The 12,535-nt window shown below is 40.9% G+C and overlaps 1 protein-coding gene across 3 annotated transcripts in view; it reads left to right on the plus strand.

The window, feature by feature from the left end:
* Window positions 1-12,001, plus strand: part of ube2r2 (ubiquitin-conjugating enzyme E2R 2) — an 86,481-nt gene extending 74,480 nt beyond the window's left edge. For all 3 annotated transcript variants that reach the window (XM_078430844.1, XM_078430908.1, XM_078430982.1), the window contains 3 exons: window positions 1,360-1,457; window positions 3,642-3,776; window positions 10,805-12,001. In XM_078430844.1, coding sequence (XP_078286970.1) covers window positions 1,360-1,457; window positions 3,642-3,776; window positions 10,805-11,024 — 453 coding nt within the window. In that variant the 3' untranslated portion in view covers window positions 11,025-12,001. The remainder of the gene's footprint in view (window positions 1-1,359; window positions 1,458-3,641; window positions 3,777-10,804) is intronic.
* The last annotated feature ends 534 nt before the right edge of the window (window positions 12,002-12,535 follow it).

Here is a 12,535-nt window from a genome sequence, read left to right on the forward strand (position 1 = left end):
CTCATCTCCGTTCTAAATGGCCTACCCCTTATTCTTAAACTGTGGCCCCTTGTTCTAGACTCCCCCAACATTGGGAACATGTTTCCTGCCTCTAATGTGTCCAATCCCCTAATTATCTTATATGTTTCAATAAGATCCCCCCCTCATCCTTCTAAATTCCAGTGTATACAAGCCTAATTGCTCCAGCCTTTGAACATACGACAGTCCCGCCATTCCGGGAATTAACCTAGTGAACCTACGCTGCACGCCCTCAATAGCAAGAATATCCTTCCTCAAATTTGGAGACCAAAACTGCACACAGTACTCCAGGTGCGGTCTCACCAGGGCCCGGTACAACTGTAGAAGGACCTCTTTGCTCCTATACTACGCCGTTAACGCAGCTGATTAACAGGGATGAAAACTTGCCTTAAGTAATTTCTCCATGGCTCCGTTCCCAAACCAAGGGGATTGACTGAACAGTTCTCTGAAGTAGTGTACCATGATATTCAATAAAATTCATGGAAAACAAAAGGTGGCCTTGTCTATGTCCCAGACTCTGAACATATAAAATCCTGGCCGCATTCACAACTGGAGGATTGTGTACACTTCTGCTTGCCTCATTATAGGGAGGTCATGGTCATAGAGAGGATGTAGAAAAGATTTACGATAGTTGCTTGTCGAATTAAGATCTGTAGTTGCAAAGGGGCTGTTTTCTTTGGCGAGGGGAGACTCATTAGAACTATATCAAATGTGAAAGTAGGAAGCCGTTTCCTTGAGTGGAGTTCACAGGTATAACATTTTATGGTGCAGGGATTAAGAGTGACACGAGGATTTTTTTAAATGTGCTGCATGTGTTTGAAATCTGGAATCCCAGCCACTAAGGCAGGTTTCATCGTGGCCTTCAAGAGGGAATTGAATAAATAAATGATAAGGAAGAATTTGCAAGGCTTTGGAAAAGGGCTAGCAAGGCATGGTGAGTAGTGATGGGCTGAATACACCTGTGCTGTAAACCATACTGTGAATTTAAAGTCATAGTATCACCTGTCTGAGTCGAAAACATGAATTTTAAGATTCCTCAATTTGTTTTAACATTTACCATTTTGAAATTTAATTTCCAAGGAAGTCCCAAGGCATCCGGAGAAAACTCGTGCGGTCTCGCGGAGGACGTACAAAGACTGTACATACACCAGCCATAGACAGAATTGAACCTGGGTCTCTGGCGCTGGATGGGCAGCAACTCTACCACTGCACCACTGTGTGCCCTTTATATTATATATCCAAAATGCATCCATTTCTATGAGGGGGAAAAAAAAATCTGACTTGTATTGTCTTATTGTTGTTTAAATTATTGTTGGTGATCAGGACACTTTCTGCTTTTAGAATGGAGATGTTTGCATTTCAATACTCCACCCACCCGTGGATGATCCCCAGAGTGGTGAACTCCCATCTGAGAGGTGGAATCCGACTCAAAACGTCAGGTAGGTTATACTTGATGGTCGAGAATTCAAAGTTGGTTAGATTAGTTTTAAAAATCACAGTGACTTTTACAAAACTTTTGTTTTTGAAAAAGGAAGACAAACAAAAAATTCTCAATACAGATCTTGAAATTATTGTGTGTTAATGATAAGAAGTATCCCCTGAAATAGGATGATTTATTCTACTATTATGTAGACAGGAGATTTGTTTGACTTGTTACACAACACATTTGGTCTATATTTTATAATGAGCTTTTTAGTAACTTTTGCTGTTCACTCTGCAACTAATTGCCTGGATACAGAGGGCATGTCATAAGTTAAAGGAGTAAAATTAGGCCATTCAGTCCATTAAGTCTACACCATCAATCAATCATAGCTGATCTATCTTTCCCTCTCAACCCCATTCTCCTGCTTTCTCCCCACAACCCTTGACACCCTTACTAATCATGTCAGTGGAGGTTTGTAATAATTGGGTATCTAATTTAGCATGTCAACTTCTTCAAAAGATCTTCAGCAGAGAAACAGCATTGAGACTCTTCAACTGATCAAAATGAAAAATCTCATTTATGTACATAGGCTGCAAAAAAGAACTTACGAAACAATTACATATCATATCAAAAGCAAAATAAAAATAGTCATGGCAAAGCATAAAAACGTAATAAAATCTGGAATATAAATTTCCTTAAGAAACGTGACCTGATACCTGTAAGGTTATTTTCCCATTGCTAAGGATATTCCCTGATTTACTACTTATTACATAGTTAAATCTTGATTGCACTATCTCTGACCTTTCACATTCATATTTACTGTCTCATTTGTAAATAATCAGCCAGAGTTCATGTCACTGCACAATTTTCATCAACAAATACTGCAATGATACAACCTGGTGCAGCAATAGTGATTTCAGGATTTCCATTTAACTGCATACCTGCAGTGAGTGGAAGATCGAACCAGAAAACTAGGAGGTGGTGTTTAGGCTCATAGTGACTGCTCCTCGATGTAAGAGACTCGGCCAATCCTCTTAATAGTTTGATCCTATATTATTACCTTAATCTTTAATGCCTTTTGTGTCTAACTATTAATTCTCCCCCTCAGATATATTCGTTACCTTTTGAATCATAGAATTATGGAGATATAGCTCGGAAACAGGGCCTATGGCCTATCAGATCAGTTCTGACCATCATCCAACTGTTGTTAGACACAAAATGCTGGAGTAACTCAGCGGGTCAGGCAGCATCTCAGGAGAGAAGGAATGGGTGACGTTTCGGGTCGAGACCCTTCAGTCTGAAGAAGGGTCTCGACCCGAAACGTCACCCATTCCTTCTCTCCTGAGATGCTGCCTGACCCGCTGAGTTACTCCAGCATTTTGTGTCTACCTTCAATTTGAACCAGCATCTGGTTATTTTCCTAATCATCCTGTTAATGCTAATCCTACATTAATTCCTTTTAATTCTCCACACAACTCCCCACAAATTCTACCACTCGCCTACGCACTAGGGTTGCACATGCAAACTCCACACAGACCATACCCAAGGTCAGGATTGAATCCAGGTATTTGGCACTGGGAAGCAGTGGCTCAACTAGGTGTGCCACTGTGCTGGAGAGAATACCACAAACTCTGCAGGAAAGAACTGCAGATGCTGGTTTAAATACCACAAACTCTGTTCCCTTTGGGTTAACCACAGTCTCCTTGTTCCTAAATGTCTTTACCAGGACCAAGACTGTGCCTCTGGACCCAGTCCCCAGCCAGCATTCAGCCTATCAACATGAAAGACTCCAGATGTTTCACTGAGATTTCCTCTCATTCTTCGGAACTCGTGAATACTGCTCTATTTGACATCTCAAACATCTCCTCAATCAACAGTCTCCCCATCTTAAGAATCAGTCTGGTGAACTCTCTATTTAGTCAACTCTATCCTTGGGTAATAAGACCTGAGGTCCACACGGTACTCCAAGTGTGTTAACATTAGGCCGTTTACAAAATATTATTGCCCCGATTCTTAACCTTTTGCAATGATGGTCAATAATTGTCAATTTTGTCTGGTAGTAATGGCGATGCTAACAAGAACAGTGTTAATTAGGAAATAATTAAGTTAGAAATATACAAAATATGCTGTTTTTGTGGTAATAAAAATCAGATTTTACTGGAAATAACGAAAAATGCTTTATTGTAACTAAATTCTTCAGGACTATACTTTTAAGCGTCATCTCTTTATTGAATGAACCAAACACATTCTCACCAGCAAATGTGGATGCTTCAGTCATGTTCAGAAAATGGAGAGATAGCAAAGGGAAGGACAAAGAATATGCTGAAATCATCAGGTAAGATCATTTCTGCAGACTTAAAGTGGAATTTCTACTCCACCCCACTCCATGCATAGCACCACACCCAAGAGCTAGAATATTTCTCTAGATCGTATGAAGAACCAAAAGCTGCATAATAGTGATCTGCTATTCAATCACATGCCTTCCTTGTACCTATTTACCTGATATTGGGTTTTGGAAAATTTGTAAATGTAGATCCAACCAATTTAAAATAGAACCCACCTGGAAATTCAGTTGTGCGGCTGTTTTGAATCATTTACTTAAAAGGAAATTAAACACATAATGCATTATTATGCATACAAGTATGATCCTTATTTTATACACCTACATACAACAATTAATTTCCAAACATCTATTCAATAAGGAGACACCTACACACTCGGGTCATTCAGTCATTTATTATGCCCGACCGAGCCTTATGTATTTAGACTGCTTTGAAGTCAAATACGTTAGTTGAATGTTAAAAATAGTTCAGTGAACCTATTTTTAATGTTTTGAAATGTCCCTGTGATAAATACTTTGAAAAGTAAATTGAATCTTATTTGCTGAACATGATTATCACAATTATGGAATCTCTAGGATAAAAAATGAGCTGAATTCACTTAAGTTTTGAGGAAATACGATCCTTTTCCAGTTAATGAAAATCTATTACCAGTTTGTGGTAATTTATGGAGGTGGGAGTGAGGTGGTCCTGTTCTTCTTGATCTGAGAGTCATATAGTGATACAGTGGGGAAACAGGCCCCTCGGCCCAACTTTCCCACACCATGTCCAACATGTCCCAGCTACACTAGTCCCACCTGCCTGCGCTTGGTCCATATCCCTCCAAACCTGTCCTATACATGTACCTGTCTAACTGTTTCTTAAGCCTTGGGATAGTCTCAGCCTCAACTACATCCTCTGACAGTATGTTCCATACACCCACCACCCTTTGTGAGAAAAAGTTACCCCTCAGATTCCTATTAAATGCTTTTCCCTTCACCTTGAACCTATATCATCTGGTTCTCGATTGCCCTACTCTGGGCACAAGACTCTGCGCATCTACCCGATCTATTCCTCTCATGATTTTATACACCTCTATAAGATCACCCCTCATCCTCCTGTGCTCCAAGGAATAGAAACCCAGCCTACTCAACCTCTCCCGAAAGCTCACACCATCTAGTAGAAACATAGAAACATAGAAAATAGGTGCAGGAGTAGGCCATTCGGCCCTTCGAGCCTGCACCGCCATTCAATATGATCATGGCTGATCATTCAACTCAGTAGCCTGTACCTGCCTTCTCTCCATACCCCCTGATCCCTTTAGCAAAAAGGGCCACATCTAACTCCCTCTTAAATATAGCCAATGAACTGGCCTCAACTACCTTCTGTGGCAGAGAATTCCACAGACTCACCACTCTCTGTGTGAAGAAATGTTTTCTCATCTCGGTCCTAAAAGACTTCCCCCTTATCCTTAAGCTGTGACCCCTGGTTCTGGACTCCCCCAACATCGGGAACAATCTTCCCGCATCTAGCCTCTCCAACCCCTTAAGAATTTTATATGTTTCTATAAGATCCCCCCTCAGTCTTCTAAATTCCAGTGAGTACAAGCCCAGTCTATCTAGTCTTTCCTCATATGTAAGTCCCGCCATCCCAGGGATCAATCTGGTGAACCTTCTCTGTACTCCCTCTAAGGCAAGAACGTCTTTCCTCAGGTTAGGAGACCAAAACTGCACACAATACTCCAGGTGCGGTCTCACCAAGGCCCTGTACAACTGCAGCAGAACCTCCCTGCTCCTAAACTCAAATCCTCTTGCTATGAATGCCAACATACCATTCACTTTCTTCACTGCCTGCTGCACCTGCATGCTTGCTTTCAATGACTGGTGCACCATGACACCCAGGTCACGTTGCATCTCCCCTTCTCCCAATCGGTCACCATTCAGGTAATACTCTGCTTTCCTGTTCTTGCCGCCAAAGTGGATAACCTCACATTTATCCACATTATATTGCATCTGCCATGCATTTGCCCACTCGCCTAATCTATCCATGTCACTCTGCAGCCTCCTAGCATCCTCCTCGCAGCTAACACTGCCACCCAGCTTCGTGTCATCCGCAAACTTAGAGATGTTGCATTCAATTCCCTCGTCCAAATCATTAATCTACACTGTAAATAACTGGGGTCCCAGCACTGAGCCTTGCGGTACCCCACTAGTCACTGCCTGCCATTCCGAAAAGGACCCGTTTATTCCTACTCTTTGCTTCCTGTCCGCCAACCAATTTTATATCCACCTCAACACTGAACCCTCAATACCGTGTGCTTTAAGTTTGTACACCAATCTCCTATGTGGGACCTTGTCGAAGGCCTTCTGAAAGTCCAGATATAACACATCGACTGGTTCTCCCTTATCCACTCTACTAGTTACATCCTCGAAAAATTCTATAAGATTCGTCAGACATGATTTGCCTTTGGTAAATCCATGCTGACTTTGTCCGATGATTTCACCACTTTCCAAATGTAATGCTATCACATCTTTAATAACTGACTCTAGCATTTTCCCCACTACTGATGTTAGGCTAACTGGTCTATAATTCCCCGTTTTCTCTCTCCCTCCCTTTTTAAAAAGTGGGATTACATTAGATACCCTCCAGTCCTCAGGAACTACTCCAGAATCTAAAGAGTTTTGAAAAATTATCACTAATGCATCCACTATTTCTGAGGCTACTTCCTTAAGCACTCTGGGATGCAGCCTATCTGGCCCTGGGGATTTATCTGCCTTTAATCCATTTAATTTACCTAACACCACTTCCCGACTAACCTGGATTTCCCTCAGTTCCTCCATCTCTTTAGACCCCCGGTCCCCCGCTATTTCCGGCAGACGGTTTATGTCTTCCTTAGTGAAGACAGAACCAAAGTATTTGTTCAATTGGTCTGCCATCTCCTTGTTCCCTATGATCAATTCACCTGTTTCCGACTGCAAGGGACCTACATTTGCCTTAACTAATCTTTTTCTCTTGACATATCTATAAAAGCTTTTGCAGTCTGTTTTTATGTTCCTTGCCAGTTTTCCCTCATAATCTATTTTCCCTTTCCTAATTAAGCCCTTTGTCCTCCTCTGCTGGACTCTGAATTTCTCCCAGTCCTCTGGTATGCTACTTTTTCTGGCTAATCTGTATGCTTCATCTTTTGTTTTAATACTATCCTTGATTTCCCTTGTTAGCCACGGATGCACTACCTTTCCTGGTTTGTTCTTTTGCCAAACTGGGATGAACACTTGTTGTAGTTCATCCATGCGACCTTTAAATGCCTTCCATTGCATGTCCACCGTCAACCCCTTCAGCATCAATCGCCAGTCTATCTTGGACAATTCACGCCTCATACCCTCAAAGTTACCTTTCTTTAAGTTCAGAACACTTGTTTCTGTATCGACGTTGTCACTCCATCCTAATGAAGAACTCTACCATATTATGATCACTCTTGCCCAAGGGGCCTCGCACAACAAGACTGCTAACTAACCCTTCCTCATTACTCAATACCCAGTCTAGAATGGCCTGTTCTCTCGTTGGTTCCTCGACATGTTGGTTTAGAAAACCATCTCTCAAACATTCCAAGAAATCCTCTTCCTCAGCACCCCTGCCAGTTTGGTTCACCCAATCTATATGTAGATTGAAGTCACCCATTATAACTGCTGCGTCTTTAGTGCATGCATTTCTAATTTCCTGCTTGATGCCATCCCCAACCTCCCTACTGCTGTTAGGTGGCCTGTACACAACTCCCACTAGCGTTTTCTGCCCCTTAGTGTTTCGTAGCTCTACCCATATCGATTCCACTTCCTCCAAGCTAATGTCCTTCCTTTCCACTGCTTTAATCTCCTCTCTAACCAGTAACGCTACCCCACCTCCTTTTCCTTTCTGTCTATCCCGCCTGAATATAGAATATCCCTGGATGTAATCCCGCCTGAATATAGAATATCCCTGGATGTTGAGCTCCCAGCCTTGGTCACCCTGGAGCCATGTCTCCGTAATCCCAACTATATCATAATCATTAATAACTATCTCCACATTTAATTCATCCACCTTATTACGTATACTCCTTGCATTGAGACACAAAGCCTTCAGGCTTGTTTTTACAACTCTCTTACGATTATGTTGAAAAGTGGCCCTTTTTGATTTTTGCCCTGGATTTGTCTGCCTGCCACTTTTACTTTTCACCTTGCTACCTGTTGCTTCTACCCTCATTTTACACCCCTCTGTCTCTCTGCTCCAGCTCCCATCCCCTGCCACATTAGTTTAAATCCTCCCCGACAGCACTAGCAAACACTCCCCCTAGGACATTGGGACCTAGTCCTGGCAACATCCTCGTAAATCTTTGCTGAACCCTTTCAAGCTTGGCAATATCTTTCCTATATCTTTCCTATATTCTAAATATGGTCTCACCAACGTCCTACACAACTGCAACATGACCTCCCAACTTCTATACTCTGAATGATGAAGGCCAATGTGCCAAAATCCTTTTTGACCACCTTATCTACCTGCGACTCGACCTTCAAGCACTCCTAGATCCCTCTGCTCTACAACACTCCCCAGAGGCCTACCATTCACTGTGTAGGTCCTGCCCTTGTTAGACGTCTCAAAATGCAACACCTCACACTTCTCTATATTAAATTCCATCAACCATTCCACTGCCCACCTGGCCAATCGATCCAGATCCTGCTGCAATCTTTCACAACCATCTTCACTATCTGCAAAACCACCCACTTTTGTATCATTTCACCACAGTTCATCTTCTAATAAGTTAATTGGAATTAGGTTTAAGTTTATGACTGTCACATGTACCAAGTTACAGTGAAAGGCTTTGTTTTATATGCTATCCAAACAGATTGGATGTACCTTAGATAAAGAAAATCAAGTCAAAATGTAATAGAGGAAAAGGGCAGAGAGCAGAATATAGTTCTCAGCATTGTAGAGCATCAGTTCCATGGAAACCAAGCTCAACCTACCCTGTCTTTCTTCATCTGAAACATTCCATCCATGGCAACATCCAGATCTCCTGTTCCCTCTCCAGTGCAATCATTTCCTTCCTGTGGTGACAAGAAATACACCTAATATTTCAACTGTGGCCTAACCAATGTTTTATAAACTTATACCAAACCTCAGTGGATGTGTAAGCCAGGGCATAGACTGAAATCAAGCATACCATATGCCTTCTTTACCACCTTATCTGCTTGTACTACCACTCTTCAGCGACCTTGTTCCTCAGTTGGTGAAGTTGTTGTAGTTCATCATGGAGGCTTTGAGAACATCTGTGAAACAACTCCTCGGTCCACTAAATAATGTTTTAGGGGCCTGGTGTTGGACAGCCAAATTGTGTGGCCTGTTTATCAGAACCAACTGACTGATAGTCAGGGCTGCAATGTGAAGATGTTGGCTTAGGGAGAATAATGTTGGTTCACTTACCTTGCCTGTGAATGGAAAGGATTTTGCGGAGATAACATTGGTAGTGTCTCAACAGTACCCCCAAGACCCCAATGTGTACAAGACGGTGGATGGCATTGCTGTTTGCTGGATTATGAGCTTTGTGCCAGGTTTGAAGTTTAGATGGTGAAATACTCTTTCTCAGTCAGTGAAAGACAATGTGCTGGACTGAAACTGTTGATTTTCATAGTCGATATCTGTCTTCCTTATAAGTTTGCTCTTAAGATACGTGTAATTGTGCATTTTTCCAATTTCTGGTCAGGAAGAAGTGTTGTGCAGCAAAATAAAGCATGTTCAATGAACAAATTAATAGCTAGATGTTAAGGGAATTGGAAAGTAATGCTAAGATAGAAAATTCTCCGTGATCTCAAGGAATGGCAGAGCAGGCAAAACGAAAATGGTCCCTTGCTTCTATTTCATGTTATTTGTTCAAAAGTGATTTAGAGCTTAGCCTCTGCATGTGCACAAGCTTTGCCTGCATTCTGCAGCTTAGTGACTGAATTTTAAGTGATAACATCATTTGAAGGATGAATAATGTCCACGTACACAACTGGTGCTAATTCTTGTAATTCTTCAGACCTTAATACACCTTTCCTCTTGATTGTAATGGTTGTCATTGTTAATGGTGTCCTTTGGCATCATGGAAAACTTAAGAGAATTTTCACAGGTAAGAAAACATACATCCCTTAATCAGTATTTTACCGTTTACATGCAAGGTGTGAAGGTTGATTTTTCTTTCTTACCCAGACCCCACCTCCTTTATCTAACAAGTTTGTGTGGTAACTTCAGCTACCATGACAGCTTTGGGTTGCCTCGTTGTAATTTCTACAAATCAACAGGGCTAGTAGGAATGCTGCCCTTGTCTCAACAGGGCTGGAATATGAAAATGAAGTTGCCAGAACCTTGTTCAGGCCCTGTTTGGAGTTTGATTAAAGTCTCTGCACTAATCCCTGAGAACAGTGCATCAGTCTTGAAGAGAGTTCAAAGCTGATTCATGTGCAGAAGCTTCGTCTGCATTCTGCAGCATAGTGACATAATTTTTGCCCTATTGATGTCATTTAAAGGATGAATATTGTCAGTACTTAATTGAATTGTAAATATACTGCATAAATCTGCTTTATATCCTGTTCAGTTCGTGCGGTTGACAAATAACCCAACCAATCTTCAAAATTATCAGAATTCAATGGGGTTCATTGAGAAACCGCTGCAATAGTATGGGAATATAAAACAAGATCTGCAATAGACAATAGGTGTAGGAGTAGGCCATTCGAGCCAGCACTGCCATTGACGGTGATCATGGCTGATCATGCACAATCAGTACCCCATTCCTGCCTTCTCCCCATATCCCTAAGGTGAGAGCCAGAGCATTTTGGTATGAAATGCTCTGGCTCTAAACTGGTGTACATAACCTGAATGACAGTGAGCCAGTAGTTTGGAAAAGACCCGAGGTTCTGTCAATCAATGAGTTTGATATAAAGATGCTGTTAATGTTTACTTCAGTGCAATTAAAGTTCAGCACAGACCACGTCCACAGGCCCATTATTTATCATGTTGTTATTATTACCCTTGTTAGGAAACAAGTGCTCTCAACCAAGGCCGAAGCTGAAAAAGATGGGGTGAAAGTTCCAACCACACTGGCTGAATATTGCATCAAGACCAAAGTGCCTTCTAATGACAACAGTTCAGACTTGCTTTATGATGATTTATATGATGATGATATAGATGAGGAAGAGGAAGAAGAAGAAGATGCTGACTGCTATGATGATGAGGACTCTGGAAATGAAGAGTCATGACGTCCACAGGCCGGAGAAGGAGCGACACCAGCCTAGCACAGCCCAGGCCAGAACTTGTCACCCGCTGCATGGGTTGTGAAATGCTCCTTTTGATTGGACCTCAACAGATTGAAACCTCCGTTCTATAATCCCACTATATGATAACTGGATCTGCTGTCTCTTCAAAACAAATTGTCCACATCTGATTCTTAAGCCCTTCGTGTCATGGAAGCCTATGTAAGCCCAGTAATTTGATTATGTTTTGGGAAGAGGGTGAGTGGGTAAATATGGAGATGTAGCACTCAGTAGTAAAATGGACTGCCAAGGTTAAGCTGCTCCTGTCACAATAGTGTGCACCTCTTGATAAAAAAAAAATCTTAACTATGTGGTGAATTATTCTTCTTCTAGGGTGGGGGAGGGGAAATGGGGTGTGTGTAATCTACTGCTTTTTGATTCTTAAATATGTTAGTCCTTAAATTTTTTTCTTTGGCAGTTTTTACAAGCCTTGAGTACACGGCATTCTCCAGGAGTTTGCATTGAGGTTTTTTTTATTGTAGTTGTAAACGTTCTATTATATGCTGAGTTTGATCAAGTTTTCTCAACTTTTCTATTTTAAAAAATTGTGGTCAAAGATTTCCTGAATTTTGCTTTAAAACACCCAATATTAATGCTATGTTTGCTGGATCTTTGCCTATTTATTTTTTTGCAGTCCTGGATTTTTCACTTGACAAACACGTTTACATGATGTAAGGCAATGGTAATAGAGAATTATATTAAATAGAGAATTGAAAACCAATACAGTGCACTAAAATAACAATTGCTCCAATTTCCAGTTGCAAGACCTTGAAATTTTCTGTTTATTCTCTACAATTAATTTTCTTTCCTGTAGGTATCTGAAGCATTTTGTGTTGTCTTCTTTGCTATAGATTACTTTGTCTTTGCATCTACTAATAAAATGCAAATAAAAATGCTGGTTTTGTTATGAAATATGCAGGGTTTTCATTACTCTTCATTTTACGGGAATAGCCAATCAATTTTAATTTTCCAGTTCAAAAAATGGTGTCAGAGATCAAAACTATATTGATAGAAATTAAAACATCTTGCAAAATAATTGTTTTAGCCTCACTTTGTGGTGCCATGGTTTGGACAAGACCTTTCTGATGGGTCTCCTTAAATTTTCAATCCGCTTGAAGAACCAAACCAAACAGATATGTGTTCAAAGATGCAGGGAAATTAAAGAACTTCAAGCAGTTCATTTGGTGAATACAACATTTTGGCACGGTCGTCTCCTGTGCACACTTACAAAGCCAGGTTTTATCACAAATTCCTCTGTTGAATGTTCATCAGATTTGACACAACCATTGACTGAAAGTAACAGATTTTAATGCCAAAAGGTAGTTCTTTGAGAAGAGATAAGGGGATTATGGGGTTATAGTATCAAATGGAAATGGTCAATAATTGGATTATTCCTCTTCTGAAATTTTTAATGTAGGGAAAAAAATGAACAAATTTCCCTTATTTTGTTCATTAAA

This window comes from Rhinoraja longicauda, chromosome 1 (assembly GCF_053455715.1).
Source record: "Rhinoraja longicauda isolate Sanriku21f chromosome 1, sRhiLon1.1, whole genome shotgun sequence".
NCBI classification, from domain to species: domain Eukaryota; kingdom Metazoa; phylum Chordata; class Chondrichthyes; order Rajiformes; family Arhynchobatidae; genus Rhinoraja; species Rhinoraja longicauda.